The sequence below is a fragment of the Schistocerca cancellata genome, chromosome 4 (genome assembly GCF_023864275.1).
Source record: "Schistocerca cancellata isolate TAMUIC-IGC-003103 chromosome 4, iqSchCanc2.1, whole genome shotgun sequence".
Lineage (NCBI taxonomy): Eukaryota > Metazoa > Arthropoda > Insecta > Orthoptera > Acrididae > Schistocerca > Schistocerca cancellata.
In genome coordinates, this window is record NC_064629.1 from 502545890 (window position 1) to 502562393 (window position 16504).

Below are 16504 nucleotides of genomic sequence, written 5' to 3' on the forward strand. Positions count from 1 at the left end.
CTGTAACGAGGTCTGTGATGGTGGCATCCATGCCCCACCAGTGGACATGTTGTGTGGCCTGTCACTTCATGAGGATGATCCCCCCAGTGGCCCTCATGTAGCAAGTGGAGAATGTAGTTGTGGAGGGCCCCAAGAATGACCATCCGAGTGCAACCATTGCCACCCTGTACCAGAACAATGCTGTCCCATGAGTAAAGCTCCTGTCGATGTGCCTAGAATGCCTGTATATCCAAGTATGTGAAGGTCATGTGTTTAGTCTTCCAGCCTGGCTGGACATGCCACAACCCATCATGTAGGATGGGGTCGCTAGCTATGTGCCATTGGAGGAGGTCCACATAGAGTCAAGCTGTGGGATGGCAGCAGAGTCCAGGTGAAAGTGCACTTCAGGCTTTGCATCAAACATTGGATCTTACCCCACTAGTAACCTGGAAAGAAGATGCAGTTTAGCATGGTGCATGGTTGCTGAAACTTGATCTCGTAAGTGTAACTGGAAAGAAAGAGAGCCCATTGTTGCAGGTGGCATGCTGTGTTGGTAGGGATTAGAGCTGAAGACTTGAGGGGACACAGCGAGGGCTTAACGTCCATGAGGTGAGTGAATGCCGTAGACATAGTCACAAAGTTTCTTGATGCTGAAGATGATAGCTAAATCTTCCTTTTCGATTTGACTGTAATTATGTTGGGCTGTATTGAGAATCTCTGACACGAATGCAATCGTGTGTTCCACACCATTGACGACATGAGAAACTGCCGCCTCTACTCCATAGCTGGGTGCATTTGTGGCCAGGATGAAGGGTTGGGAGGAAACATACGTCATCAAGCACATGGCCTGGAGGAGAGCCTGTTTCAGAGCCCAGAACGCCCTGCCACATTGCAGGGGCCACTGTCACTGAACATTCTTGCAAAGCAGGTAATGTAAAGACTCAGCGATGACAGCCAAATGTGGGATAAAATGCTGGTAGTACGTCAGATGCCCCAACACCGACTTCAGTTGGGATATATCCTGAGGAACTAACAAATTTTGGATAGCTTTCATGTCTTGAAGAATAGGATGAATACCTGAAGCACTGAGCACATGTCCAAGATATTCCACTTGTGGCACAAGAAAGTCAGACTTGTCTTTGTTACATTGGAGCCCTCCACGATCAGATACTGGGAACACGATGTCAAGATTATGTGCTAGGACGACAGTAGATGTACCAGTCACTAATACGTCGTCCAGGTAGTTAGCAATTCCTGGAACCTCACACAGAACGTTTTCAAGGTATCGCTGAAAACACCATAAGGAAGCTGACTATATTAGAACAGGCCAAACGGCTTATATGCCTTCAACACTTCTCAGGAGGCTGCATCTAAAAGAACCTGAGGTTATGTGTCACAAAGGTCAACTTTGGCGAACATTTTGCCCCTGCCTATTTTGGTCAAGATCTCTTCCATTTTTGGAATGGGTAGGAGTCAATGACAAACTGAGCATTCACTCTTGCTCTAAAATCTCCACAAAAGCGTTGGGCCATGTTGGGTTTTTCAGTGATAACGGTGGGGTAACCCAACAGATGTAAGGATGCCGTCGTCTTGCAAACATGGAAATTCCTACTTCAGCTTGTCCCTGAAGACAAATAGGACCATGCAACAATTACAGAACTTAGGAGTGGCACTAGAGAGGAAGGTTATATGAGCCTCGAAACCCCAGACGCCAGACGAGAGCACGGAGAATACAGCAGGATACTTAGCAAACAAGTCCGAAGTGTAGGAGCTGGCTGCCACCTGGCTCAGTAGGAGGTTGGAATTGTGAATTTCTAATCCAAGGGCCTTGAAGAAGTCAAGACCAAGAAGACTGGAAGCTCCAGAAGTGTTTACTACCAGAACACGGCCTGTGATCGATGTGGTGTCATACTGAATGTGGGCAGAGAATGTGCCTGTGGCAGAAATGAGATTGTTACTGAAACTACAGAGCAGGGAGTCGAATCGTTGGAGAATTGGGGCCCCAATTGCTTGATACATCTGACAGTCAATGACAGTGGCAGACAAGCCCATGTCAATTTGTAGTTAAACTGGGACACCATCCATCAACACCAGAAGAGACATGGACTTGTTCGAGTGGAGCATGAAGGATTGGACAAAACAAATGTCTGGCGATGCGACTTACCCACCGTGAACATCGTATTCGGGGGCGTCTGGAGCTGTCCAGCCGACTGACATGGCGTGGGAGGAGCAGCACGCTTGCACCTTGTGGCCCAGTTTTCCGCATGCTGTACACTTCGCACGCCAGAAGCGACACTGTAGCCGTTTTTGGCTAATGAAACATTGACCACACGAGGGCAGTTAGTACAGGTGTACCCACCATGTTGACCTTCCCAGAGGGCATGTAAGGGAAGGCGTGTTCCCCTCAAGAGGGGTGCGAGGTGAACACCAACGCTAGATCCTGCAGAGTCGCGGACGAGTGCAGGGATTGCTCAATTGCCCAAATGATGGGTGGCAAGACTCTAGGGAAGGATCTTCTAGTTTTCGAAGATTGTGGCGGAGACCCTCGTCAGGGAAATGTACTAGCACCATTCTCCGCACCAGTGAAGAGGCTCAGGTATGTCTGCTCTGAGAGTTTGTACACTGGAAGCGACAATTACGTGATAGTCCCTGCGGATGAGTGATCCGCTTTCGATAACGCTCATTGGGTAATTTGTGAGAACGAATATGCTTGTGGTACGCGGCTGCCACATGATATGAGAGCCAAAATAATCCAAAAGACTGGATTTCATCACTGTATTGGAAAGAAAGTCCAGGTCAGACTCTGGATCAACTGATAGAGTGGCCGGCATTTGCCAGGAGATAGGCACATTGCTGTGTATCATCTGTTATTAAGTGAACGAGGAAATGTTGCTCTATCCTCACTATGTAACAGGACCAGGGTTCTACGTTGCGGTCGAACTCAGGGAACGGCGGTGGCGGCGACCAGAAGTTGAGGACTGAAGAGTGAATCTGGTCCAGGCGTTCCGCAAATGCCGCTGCTGACTGCGGGAGCGACGCGAGCCTTTACAGAAGCAGTTTGCTGGTGCGCTGCATGTGCTGCAGCAGATGGATGACGGGGTGAGTAATGTCTACCGGCTCGTCGGCAGATGCCATGACGAAAAAATGACACTAAAGCAGTACCTAGAAGAGTCGCGTGAAAGTTTTTGAAATATCTCGTCACCAACTGAAGTATCCCTCACTCGGAATATCCCATAAGCTCGTGTGGAGATGTAATTAATCTCTGTTTATTTGAACAAGTTAACTTCAAACACAAAGAGTCTACTTTTTGTGGTGCATTATAACAAACGAAAATAAACGCTCTCCAACAATTCTTCTTAGTTATGTGAAGGAAAAGTTCGTCACAAACAATCCCTCTTCAACGAAACGAGAATAGATTATTGAGAGAGTAGGTTATGTTCTCTCAAACAATGAAAAGCCTATCTTCAAAACAAAGTACGTACTCAGAGTTCGGTCTCATGAGCAGCACAACTTGTCCGCTGCGCGGAACACCAAGGCTCGGAGCGCAGGTCGCGGGAGCGCTGCCGTCAAGGTGGCGAAGGCGATATCCGATCCGAGGCGGTGTCCGGACGGTGATGGTACATCAGTCGCTGTATGATGAAGACGGAACTGGCTCTACCCGGTTCTGCGCGGACAGAAATACTCGTGCACCGGAAGGTTACAGTTTTCCTGTTGGCTATCGAAGCTACAGCGAATGCAGCAAGAGGTCTCACATCTAGAGCGACACCTGTTGCTATCTTCTGCGCCCTATGGCTGGCTACCGGGAGGTACTCTGGAGGCTGCCGGATACCGTGGGAACCAGCCTGAACGCAGGGGTTGAGCTGACGATTACCTGCTAAGTACAGATGCATAGCGGGTTGGCACCGTCGAAGGCAAAAATGACAGACACGCCTATAAACGCCGTCAAGGTTCCAGTCTACCACGTCTGACCACCACAAGACAGAATCTCTGTATTGTGCACGAGCACATTATAAACGCCTCACATCGGCGCCTGCCATCCGACAACAAGTTATAAAGCCCCTGCAACATTCTGTGACAAGCTGCAGCCAGATTAGGAAATTACCGTCCCATGCCTAGGCTGCCGCCAATACCACAAAAAGAACGGTTACATTTGTAATGGTGCCGCGACTGGGAAGCTCGTGTCATGGCGTGAGGAGCCGTAGATTATGACTTCAGGTCACGGTTGGTAGTGACTGCGGGAAATCTGACAGCACATCGTACGTCACAGACATCCTGTGTCCTCATGTGTTACCTTTCATGTGACAGTATCGTGATGCCATTTTTCGACAGGACAATGGTTGTCCACACATGGCACCTGCCTGTATGAACTGTCTGCGTGATGTTGAGGTACTCCCTTGGTCAGAAAGATCCTCAGATATCGCCCCATTAGAGCATGTGTGGGACCAAGTTTGACGTCAACTCTGTTTCAGAGCTAGTATTCAGGAAATTAAGGACCATTTACAACATGTGTGGGCCAGGTTGATTCAGGAGACGATACGACGGCTTTATGACACCCTTTCCAACTGAATCAGTGCATGTATGCAGACCAGAGAGGGAGGAACGTTAAACTGATAATTTTGCTCATACTGCAAAGTTCTTTGTGAATTTGACTCAACTTTGTAATCACTGAAATAACACCGCATACCATCTCAGCCCTCGAAGTTTCATTTCGTTTCCTTATCCCCTTCTGGACGCTTCACTTTTTTTGTCAGGCAGTGCACAATAAATGACCAACATACTCTTACAATTCCATGTATTTTCTTGTTCATTACATGAAGAAAATATGGCACATTGCCTGTTGCACTAACATAAAATGACTGATAGAAGCACTGTCACTACGAAACATATATACAGGGTTTTTCAAAAAGTTAATCAAATTTCACCAGGTTGTACCATCTACATGAATGAAGATAGAAATTTAAACTGAATTTCAACTCACGCATTGAAACTGAAAGTTTACATTGGCGCCAGTTTAACGTTTCTAGTTAATGATGTTGCCGGTAGGGATCTTTATGAGCTATCTAGCTCGCTCGCTCGTCCATTACCCAACGCGAATCAAATTGAAAGCAGCAACCAAAGGTGTTGTATGTTCTCCGTTTCAAGAGATTTTCGTCGAGAACACGTTACGATACCTCATACCGCTTAAGAGCATAACCGGATCTCAAATTGCACCACTGGCCTCCAAGGTTGATGGAACTCACAGTACGAGACATTTTTGTGCTCGTGGTGGTTTGTGAAGATTCTGTCTACATGCGTCATCTCCCTAATAACTTTGTGCGAACTTAGACGCCCCATATCAACAGCAGTGAATGCAGTAACTCCAGGTTTGCTGGAAAAAATATAGGATGAGCTTGACTATCGTCTGGCTGTTTCTAGTGCATCCCTTGGAGGACACACTACACATTTGTGAAGGATAAATGAAAGTTTTGATACAAAACATAATCGTAAAGAATATCCCAAGGTTGAATAAGGGATGATAAAAAAGTTTCCGTTTGAGGGCGTTGCTGCAGCTTATGTGCAACGTAGCGCAACTGCGATGGGTGTACATAAGCAACGACATGTAGGACAGAGGATTAGTGTGGCATTCGTGTCTTTCCGACGTGCGTGCTGTAAATGGGGAAACGTAAACTATGGCGACGTTAAGACCAAATGCGTCCAAACAGGACCAACAGTGTTGTTATTCTTTCTTTGGCTGTCGAAGTACAAACATCGATAGACATCCATCGAAAGAATAAGAATGTGTATGGGCCAGCATGTCTGTTGAAAACCACCGTTGTAGAATAGTGAGCCAAGGAACTCTGCTGTTTCATGACAGCGAACATCCCCATGTCGCAAATATCGTAACGCAGAAGTTTCGACGACTCAGGTGGGGAACAGTCGAGCACACACCTTACACTGGGGTGTCAAATGCCATGGGAAAGCTGCTAATATCGTGTCGGACTTCCTTTGGCCCAGGGTAGTGCAGCATCTTCACGTGACATGGTCTCAACTAGTCCCTCGCAGAAATATTGAACCATTCTGCCTCTCTGGTAGTCCATAATTACCAAAGTGTTGCCCGTAAAGAATTTTGTGCACGGACTGACCTCTCGAGTATGTCCCATAAATTTTCGATGAGATTCTTATCGAGCGATATGGGTCGCCAGATCATTCGTTCGAATAGTCCAGAATGTTCTTCAACAAAGTCGCAAAGACTTTTGCCCCGGTAACATATCGAATTGTCATCCACAGATATCTAATCGTTGTTTTAGAACATAAAGTCCATGAATGGCTACAAATGGCCTCCGAGTGGCCTAACATAGCCATTCCCAGTCAATGATCGGTCCAGCTGGATCAGAAGACCCAGTCCGTTCCATTTAAACACAGTCCACACGATTATGGTGCCACCACCAGTTTGCGCAGTACCTTGTTGACAACTTGGGTCAATGACTTCGTGGGGTCTGCGCCACACTTGGAACCTACTATCAGATCTGACCAACTGAAATTAGGACCCAACTGATCGGGCCACGGTTTTACAGTCGCCTGTGGTCCAACCGATATGTTCATGAGCCAAAGAGAGGAGCTGCAGGCGATGTCGTGTTGTTAACAAAAGTACTCGCGCCGGTCGTCTACTGCCATTGTCCATTAACGGCAAATTTCCCCGCACTGTTCTACCGGATACGTTCGTCGTACGTCCGACATTGATTTATCCGGTTATTTCACGCGGTGTTGCTTGTCTGTTAGCACTGACAACTCTACGCAAACACTGCTGCTTTCGGTCGTTAAGTGAAGGCCGCCGGCCACTGCATTGTCCGAGGTGAGAGGTAACGCCTAAAATCTGGTATTCTAGGCACACTCTTGACGCTTGGGATCTCGGAATACTGAATTCCCTGACGATTTCGAAACGGAATGTTTCATGAGTCTAGCTCCCAACTACCATTTCGCGCTCAAAGTCTGTTGAATTCCGTAGCGCGGCCATAATCACGTCGGAAACATTTTCACATGAATCACCTGAGTAAAAATGACAACTCCTCCAATGCACTGCCCTTTAATACCTGGTGCATGATATACTACCGCCAACTGTATAAGAGCATATCGCTACCCCATCACATTTGTCAACTCAATGCATAGTCTTAATCTCTGCACATGTGATTATCACGCCTTCGGTCCCATAAAAAGGCTCTGAATGGCCGATGATTCCTGTCGGACGAGGATGTGAAGCAGGCTCTTGACGGAGCAGGACACGGTGTTATACCAAATGCGTATCTTCAACCTGGTGCGTCGGTGGGCTGATAGCGTCAATGCTCACGGAAAATTTGCCTGAACGGGATACCGATTCTGGAATATGTGAACTTTGAACGGAAACTTTTTGATCATCCCTTAACTGTTCTTGCTAATACATGTGAGAAAAATGTAACTGGTCCGGCGGAAAATACCTATAAGACTGGTATGGAACTGATCTTTGTTAATGAACAAGAGAAGAGCCTATTACACAGAATGCTGGAAACTATGATTTTGATGCACCAGTCGGTTGCTGTCACATGTTTGCGCACGCGTATCTGCCACACGTTCCGCACCGAATTCTTCGCAGTGACATTACGTTTGAGTGAGTGAGTGGAGCAGCCGTGTTTAGTGACCAGTTGAATGCGAGTGCTCGCGACAAAACAGCTCGTGTTCACTGTTTAGTGTTAGACGAAGCACAGATCATGGGAAACGTGTGTGGAAGTGTTTGCGCTAGACTTTAAGACTGGAAGTGCTTTAGGCAAATCTCCAGCACACTCTGCAATGCAAAAATTAGTGACAAGATGGCGCGAAACGAGCTTTAAAGCAAATAAGAAGCGTAACAATCCGAAAAGAGATCGAAAATCAGAAATCGTTGCTCGAGTGAAGGAAAGCCTGTGGCAAAATCCGACGATTCCTCGACGCTGTTTGTCTCTGCAAGTTAGAATTAGAGAGGTTGACGTGCCGAAGCATGAAACATCAGTATCCCTCACAGATTTACTCTTGCGCAAAAACGCGTCCAGACGAACCTTCGCGTGTTGAGTTCTGCCAGTGTTTTCCGAGTGAAGTGAAATCAAAATTTTTAGATACTCAGTTTTTCATTTCTTCAGATGTAGCCTGGTTCTGTGGGTCAGGGTATGTGAACTCACAGAATATGCCCCATTATGCATCAAAAAATCTTTATCAGTTCTTTGAAGAGCCATTGCATAATCTCAAGATTGATGTATGGTGCGCAATGTCTGGTGTCCGCATCGTAACGCGAGTCTTTCACAAGATTTTTAATACTAGCCGGTATATCCAGAAACTTTTTAATCTATATGTGGGTCAGCTCACAGAAGATGAACGACTGCCGGCCGCTGTGGCCGAGCGGTTCTAGGCGTTTCAGTACGGAACCGCACTGCTGCTGCGGTCGCAGGTTTGAATCCTGCCCCGGGCATGGATGTGTGTGATGTCATTAGGTTAGGTAGGTTTAAATAGTTCTAAGTCTAGGGGACTGATGACCTCAGATGTTAAGTCCCATAGTGCTTAGAGCCATTTGAATTATTTTCTTGATGAACGACTGTATGGGTTTCTTCAGTAAGATGGCAGAACTGCACACACTGCATTAACAACCACGCCAAGTGTGCGTGACGTGTTCGGTGAGGAGAGGGCAATCAACAGAGGCAATGGAGTCTCTTGGCCTACTTGATCGCCTGACCTCTCTCCCTGTGGCTTTTACTTGTAGGGAAAATTGAAAGGTCAAGAGTACTCAAATAAACTTTACACTTTGGAAGAACTACAGCAGAACAAGGAATATGCTATAGCTACTATCCTTCAAGCAGTGCTGCTACGCGTTTCTTACAGTCTAATACACTGAAGAGCCAAAGAAACTGGTACACCTGCCTAATGTCGTATAGGACCCCCGCGAGCATGCAAAAGTGCCGCAACACCGCGTGGCATGGAATCGACTAATGTCTGAAGTAGGGCTGGAGGGAACTGGAACAGTGAATCCTGCAGGGCTGTCCGTAAATCCGTAAGACTACGAGCGAGTCGAGATCTCTTCTAAACAGTACGTTGCAAGGCATCCCAGATATGCTCAATAATGTTCACGTCTTGAGAGTTTGATGGCCAGCGGAACTGTTTAAACTCAGAAGAGCGTTCCTGGGGCCACTCTGTAGCAATTCTGAGCGTATGGAGTGTCGCGCTGTCCTGCTGGAAATGCCCAAGTCCGTCGGAATGGACAATGGACATGAACGGATGCAGGTGATCAGACAGGATGCTTACGTACGTGTCACTTGTCAGAGTCATTCCTAGACGTATCAGAGGTCCCATATCACACCAACTGCACACACCAAAGACCATTACAGAGCCTCCACCATCTTGAACAGCCCCTGCTGGCATGCAGGGTTCATCAATTCATGAGGTTGTCTCCATACCCGTACACGTCCATCCGCTCGATACAATTTGAAACGAGACTCGTCCGACCAGGTAACATGTTTCCCGTCATCAACAGTCCAATTCAGTGTTGACGGACCCAGGCAAGGCGTAAAGCTTTGTGTCATGCAGTCATCAAAGATACAGGACTAGGCCTTCGGCTCCGAAAGCCCATATCGATAATGTTTCGTTGAATGGTTCGAACGCTGATACTAGTTGAAGGCCCAACACTGAAATCCGAAGCAATTTGCGGAAGGGTTGCACTTCTGTCACATTGAACGATTCTCTTTAGTCGTCATTGGTCACGCCTTCTTGCAGAATCTTTTTCCGGCCGCAGTGATGTCGGAGATTTGATATTTTACCGGATTCCTGATATTCATGATACACTCGCTAAATGGTCTTACGGGAAAATCCCCACTTCATCGCTACTTCGGAAATTCTGTGTCCCAACGTTCGTGCGCCGGTTATAAGACCACGTTCAGATTCACTTAAATCTTGATAACTTGCCATTGTAGCAGCAGTAACCGATCTAATAACTGCGCCAGACACATGTCTTATACAGGGTGTTACAAAAAGGTACGGCCAAACTTTCAGGAAACATTCCTCACACACAAATAAAGAAAAGATGTTATGTGGACATGTGTCCGGAAACGCTTAATTTCCATGTTAGAGCTCATTTTAGTTTCGCCACTATGTACTGCTCAATGGAGCACGTTATCATGATTTCATACGGGATACTCTACCTGTGCTGCTAGAACATGTACCTTTACAAGTACGACACAACATGTGGTTCATGCACGATGGAGCTCCTGCACATTTCAGTCGAAGTGTTCGTACGCTTCTCAACAACAGATTCGGTGACCGATGGATTTGTAGAGGCGGACCAATTCCACGGCCTCCACGCTCTCCGGACCTCAACCCTCTTGACTTTCATTATGGGGGCATTTGAAAGCTCTTGTCTACGCAACCCCGGTACCAAGTGTAGAGACTCTTCGTGCTCGTATTGTGGACGGCTGTGATACAATACGCCATCCTCCAGGGCTGCATCAGCGCATCAGGGATTCCATGCGACGGAGGGTGGATGCATGTATCCTCGCTAACGGAGGACATTTTGAACATTTCCTGTAACAAAGTGTTTGAAGTCACGCTGGTACGTTCTGTTGCTGTGTGTTTCCATTCCATGATAAATGTGATTTGAAGAGAAGTAATAAAATGAGCTCTAACTTGGAAAGTAAGCGTTTCCGGACACATGTCCATACAACATATTTTCTTTCTTTGTGTGTGAGGAATGTTTCCTGAAAGTTTGGTCGTACCTTTTTGTAACACCCTGTATAGGCGTTGCAGACCGCAGCGCCGTATTCTGCCTGTTTACGTATCTCTGTATTTGAATACGCATCCCTATACCAGTTTCTTAGGCGCTTCAGTGTATTTCCAGCGTATTCTGTGATGTTCATTGACAAGAGTCAGTCCGGCGTCAGTCTTACTGTAAATATTTTCCGGGCCAGTTTTATTTTGCGCACCCTGGGGAAGACACGTCCTCGTAAAATCGGATGTTTTTTGATAAATAAGAACTTTGTAATCCCATGCAAAGGGGACCCGAAGTTTGTATCTTCATTGGTGTAGGCTGCAGAAGATAATATAATCTTGTTAAGTAGACTGAATATTTTTGAAACACCCTGAATTGCTCGAAGCATTACAGACGTGAGACTAGACATATCTGGAATAATGTTTAAAACAACAATTTGTGGTATGAAAATTACTTCGAAAATGGTTAGTGAACAACAGGCCCAAAGTTTCATAAGAGTCGAATCGAACTTCCTTCTCCAAAACGAGAGGATTTGCTTGAGAGTCCTCCATACCAGAGATGTGTTGTACAGAGATCGGAAAGCAAATATATCTTGCAGTGAAAATTAAATGTTTGCATCTTATGTATTTTGCGAAGTACAACGTCAAGTGAACGAAGAGGAAAACTTTGCCAGAGGCTTGAATACAAAGGGAATAGCAAGTAAATGAATGTAGATGACAAGCGCATAAATGAGTATAACCATTTGAACATCGAATTATAGTATGTCAGAAAAGGGTGTGACACCATAGATGCTAAGAAGTGCTAACAGTTTACGCAAGGTCTAAAAGTGCAACGAACCTACAGCTAAGAACGAATAAGAAATAAGTCATGTATGGTTTTACTAATAGAAAATTTAGGAAACAACTGATAATTTCGCGAAAAATATTTATGGGTGAGTCAAATGTGTGACCACCGGCTCTGCATTCATGATTTCCGTAAATGGAACCATGCGTCTTTATGGACGTTATTAATGTGAGCCTAAGTGATGGTTTAGACAGAATGAAAATAAAAACAATGCCAGTTTTGAGAAAGTGCTCCCCGCTAATCCAACCGTATGTGGGCACCAATATGATACCAATGCAAAGGATGGAAACATATAAAAAATTAAGAGTAGACAAACTTCGTTACAGATATTACGGCAATATTAAAAGCGATTTGTGTAAATAAAACAACAGTAGATCCATCGGATAAGTCAAGTAAAAGACAGCAGAAAGCGAAATTTAAACAGCGTAGCAATAAACAAAAAATATTACATTTCTAATAATTTTAAAACAATGATATTTCACTATTCTTACGGAGACTGAAACTGACATTCATAGTAACGAACGGATTGAACCACGTAACCTTTCAGGAAGATAGTGAACAGCTGAACAGTAAAAAAAAAAAAAAAAAATTGCGTTTTCACTCTTAGTCATTACAGTGAATGTATGGATATTAAACTACAGTGTAAAGCGAAAAAGCAATGGCACAAGCCATACAAAGAAATTTTTCGCCTGCAGTTCAGAGTGAAAGTCGCATTTTCGCAACTCAGAATTGTAAATGACATTAATGTCCTGCAATGTAGAATGAAAATTGATATACAAAAACATACCTTGGTTTCGGTTTCATTATGTACTAATTTTTAATATGTATTAATAATGGCAATAAAATGGGACAGAATACACGTAGAAGGAAAATGAATAAATTGCATAAGGATGTCATACCTTCCAGGAGAATCTAAGATTTGTTCCGTGATGTTAAAGATTCAATGCCAGCTTCCCGCTGGAAAAAAGTCATTAAAAATCCAAATGCTTTATCGCGACGTCATCACAGTCTCATTCCAACAATTCGACTTCCTTTAATACTGAAATAAATTAAAGGTTATAGTATGAGAGATGAATTGCGCTGATCGCTAGAATATCGGTCTCAGTCTTGCTACAGATGGTTATGATCACAAAAACTTGCCGAAAAACAAAATACATGGAATTGACGTTACTTAGATAGTGTCAGAGAGGAATATGCGTCAGTTGACGGAATCAGATTCAGTATTACCATCATGCTTTATGGAAGGCTGTCAGACAGCAAATACTTACAGGAGATTTTGACATAAAAATTTAAATTTGAGCTTGTTATAAATCCGATTAACTGCATTTTTTAAAAATTTCTAAAAAAAATACTGTTTTTCCATTTAAAAATGTGTTTTTGTTAGCCTCTGCGGAGCCAGTAGTGGATTAGAAGAGGAACCGTGCCTCATACCATGCCCTGTAGACTGTGCGCTGACGGAGTGGAGTGCCTGGGAAGAATGTACGACCCTCTGCGGACCAGGTCTTCACAATAGGACCAGGAAAGTAAGTTGCGCTTTAAACAGCAACTAGTAACACAATTTGACATTGGTGTATGCGTGCTGTTTACCAGCTGGCAAATGCATGCACATGCAGGTGCTATATATTCCCTAGTAAAATAAGAATATGGAATCTGAGGCACTTCACCTCTCTTGAGCGCCTAGTAGTAATAACGAGTTTCTTTGTAGGTCGTTTACTGTGTGCGAGTGCCATGAAAAATACAAAGGCCAAAATAACTTCACTCACTAAAGTTGATTACAGCTAGTTTCTGAGACAAATTTATAGAAAGGGACCTAGGGGCGTCTTAATGGTTGTAAGTGTTTTAATCCTTAAGTAGGAATTGTTTCCCTGAGACTAAGATGTTAACGATATTCAAGTTTGTTACTGAAACTATAGCATCGGATGGTGTCACTGAAACTTTTCGATATTTCGACAAAGGTTTTATAAAGTTATTTGGCACTAACACTTATTTTATTTAAACGTGGTAGTAAACTACATGCACCATGACTTGAAATACTGGACCAAAGGAATTTCAATTTATATCTCCGAGTTCTTTTTGATTATCTGTATATTGTGCCAAAGTAGGGGTTTCACGTGTAATTTTCGTGAACGTAAAAGTCGAAGTTGTTTCATTTCAGTTCAGAACAACTAATACAGGGCACAATGAAAGTTGCTCGAGTGAAGCTGATTTGTTACACCAACGAACGTCGAACATTTAGTAAAGCTGTGCACCATATTTCATACGTCCAAAGTCATGGTGCCGTAAGAAAGAAGAAAAATATTAAGCGCTTTTGCTATAGTTATTCAGCAGATAGCTGCAGCCAAATCAACGTGTTTACTAATATGAATGTTATTTATTTGTCTCATAGCAAACAATGTTCAAGGTCACAAGGAATAAATTTGTTCCACTACACCAGTTTGACGCGCAATTTGGTAACCTGTGTTGACATCACAATCAACATGAAGTAAGATTTGAAATAAGAGGTTATGTAATGAATCACGATAACTATGATCCATACCAATCAATATACTGTACCTTAGCAGTTATCACAGTTTCAAAATAATTGACCAGATGTCGCCTGGTTATAAGGAGAGAGGCCTGTCCGCTGACTCTACGATCCATATTAACAACATTTTGTGAAGACATACTGTTTACACTTTCTGCATCATCGTCACAAAGGTGGAACACTGCAGAATGTGTGTTTAAAGTTTTGAAAATGTGATAGTGTAGATCTGTGTCATTAGGCTCGAGTTAAGGATATGTTTTCCTATAAATTGCGACTGATGAGACTCCCCAAACGCAAAAAAAAGACAAAACTGAACAAACACCACGTCTGTACAATTGAAAAACAACACAGTATCTCCGAAGGGATAATTAACGTATTAAGCAAGCAAAGACCCCAAAATTATTGAAGGGGACTAGATGAAAGAAGCGAAAGAAAGAAAAGCGTGAGTAGCAGACGACTGCAACGTAAGACATGCGCTTTGATCTCTGTTTCACACAGCACCATGATGGCGTAGCAGTAAATATTTTACACTCGCCATTGGGAGTTATCGTACAGCTTGCGTGGCTCTCCGCTCCGGTAGTGGCTATTTCGTTGTACTGGTCGCGTCTCATAGCACATGCGCCCCATGCTGTCACGGAGCATACATGCCCGCTCAGTTGATTCAATGACAGTAACACGACATTACTGCAGTGCCCGGAACGTACGAGAAGTGTGTCAGAATTGAAACACTGATCAGAAATGTCCACATGAATCGGAACTCAGATGTGTTGGAAAGTGTAATAGCAATAAACGGTGGAAATGGTGGAGAGATGTACACGTAGGTCCAGCGCCGTCTTCTGTTGTGTGACCGGAAAGGTCAGTACTGCACTGAGCTGACACAATGAAGAGTCATCAAATGAAGTAGGAACGTGAGAGGAAGATCCAATAGGCTTCGTTGACGTGGAAGGAAGCAATATTAGTGAGCAACAGAGGACAGTAATTGATCTGCAGTCGACGGTTTTGCGATACCGAAGCATTCTGACTCAACCGGGACATCCTTCTGCGACAGTGATGCGTTGTGGAACCAATGGATAGAAGAGGATTCACCTAAGAAACAATGGGGCACTGCACCACGGAATATAAACCTCGGGACGACCTTTCTATTCGCATGGTTGTCGCAAGTAGTACGGCTTTGTCCACAATGTTGGCTCGACACCCAGTGAGTGTGGTCCTGTTAGCGTCGACAGTCCTCTGCCACCTGCTGCGGATCAGACTGGCAGCACACGTTCCATTTCTTTCATTGTCAAGAAACCACAGTGGGTTGAGTCTGCAATGACAATGCGAATGGCATTGTTGACAGGTTAAGTGGTAAACTGTAGTGACTTGACACCAGTCCTCCTTCAACCAGACCTGGCGTTAAGCTGTATATAACGAAGATTTATAAACGCAGGAAGATTTCATCAACGTCGTAAAAGTGTTTTCTTTCAGAATTAACCAACAGTGTGAATTTGGTGGTTTCAAATAGGGCGTGACTGTAGTGGCTGACATTCCGCTAGAGAGGTTTGATTAGAGTTACTTGTGAACAGGTCTACTATTAGTGCCAGTATCGTCGAATGAAGCCAGGGAAATACTATACCCAATCATTGGTTTTAGTGATGTAAAGAAAAGACTGGCAGAGATCCTAGAACTTTTAACCAAGTGAACGGTTCAGTCGTGAGACATCCGTATAACGACTTCCGTTGCATGTCGGACACTGACGTCAGTGACAGATTTGCATGATCAAAGTGGCAGACTTGGTTCCTACGGGGCTCCTGCTGTAGAGAAGCTACTGGTCTCAAGAGCAGATGCGCAACGTCATCTTTCTTCTGTAGAGCAGAGGAACAAGGTATGGTGGAGTAACGAGTCACCGAAAGGATTCGATACTCAAAAGCAGGTGAACGCCTCTGGACCTGCTGGATGACTAACAATCTGTATTTACCTGAGTGTACCCTTATTTGCCTGAGTGTGTTGTAGCCAAGAGAAATGCAGTGACTCAAGGACATTACTGAAAATCTGTGTCAGACTATCCCAGCTTGTATACCGCAGACTACAAGTTCGTCGATCAAGCGCTAAATTACCTCACTGTGTACCTGCCTCCCACCGTTCAAGTAATACTCATTATCCGGCAACATTAGCGAAGTTCGCCCATCATATAACATCCTAAAAGTCATTAACTACATGTTTCCAAAAATTCAAGGTAATCGCGTTAAACCACGTGTTGAATGCCAACCTGTGTTTCAAAGTATAGAACCTTTTTCCTTCTCATTCACAACTCCCGCTCATAGTTATAACTGAAACAACAAACTACTAACACAAATCCTGACACATCTTCACAACGTTGTTTCCATATTTTATGCTGATTTTGTGCTCATAAATATTCCAATTTGCCATTTTCGTACTTCACT

General features: G+C 44.3%; 1 protein-coding gene across 2 annotated transcripts in view; it reads left to right on the plus strand.

The window, feature by feature from the left end:
* The window catches only part of LOC126183723 (thrombospondin type-1 domain-containing protein 7A-like), a 1149604-nt gene that overhangs the window by 971750 nt on the left and 161350 nt on the right, over window positions 1–16504 (plus strand). For both annotated transcript variants that reach the window (XM_049925914.1, XM_049925915.1), the window contains one exon: window positions 12942–13080. In XM_049925914.1, the coding sequence (XP_049781871.1) occupies window positions 12942–13080 (139 nt within the window). The remainder of the gene's footprint in view (window positions 1–12941; window positions 13081–16504) is intronic.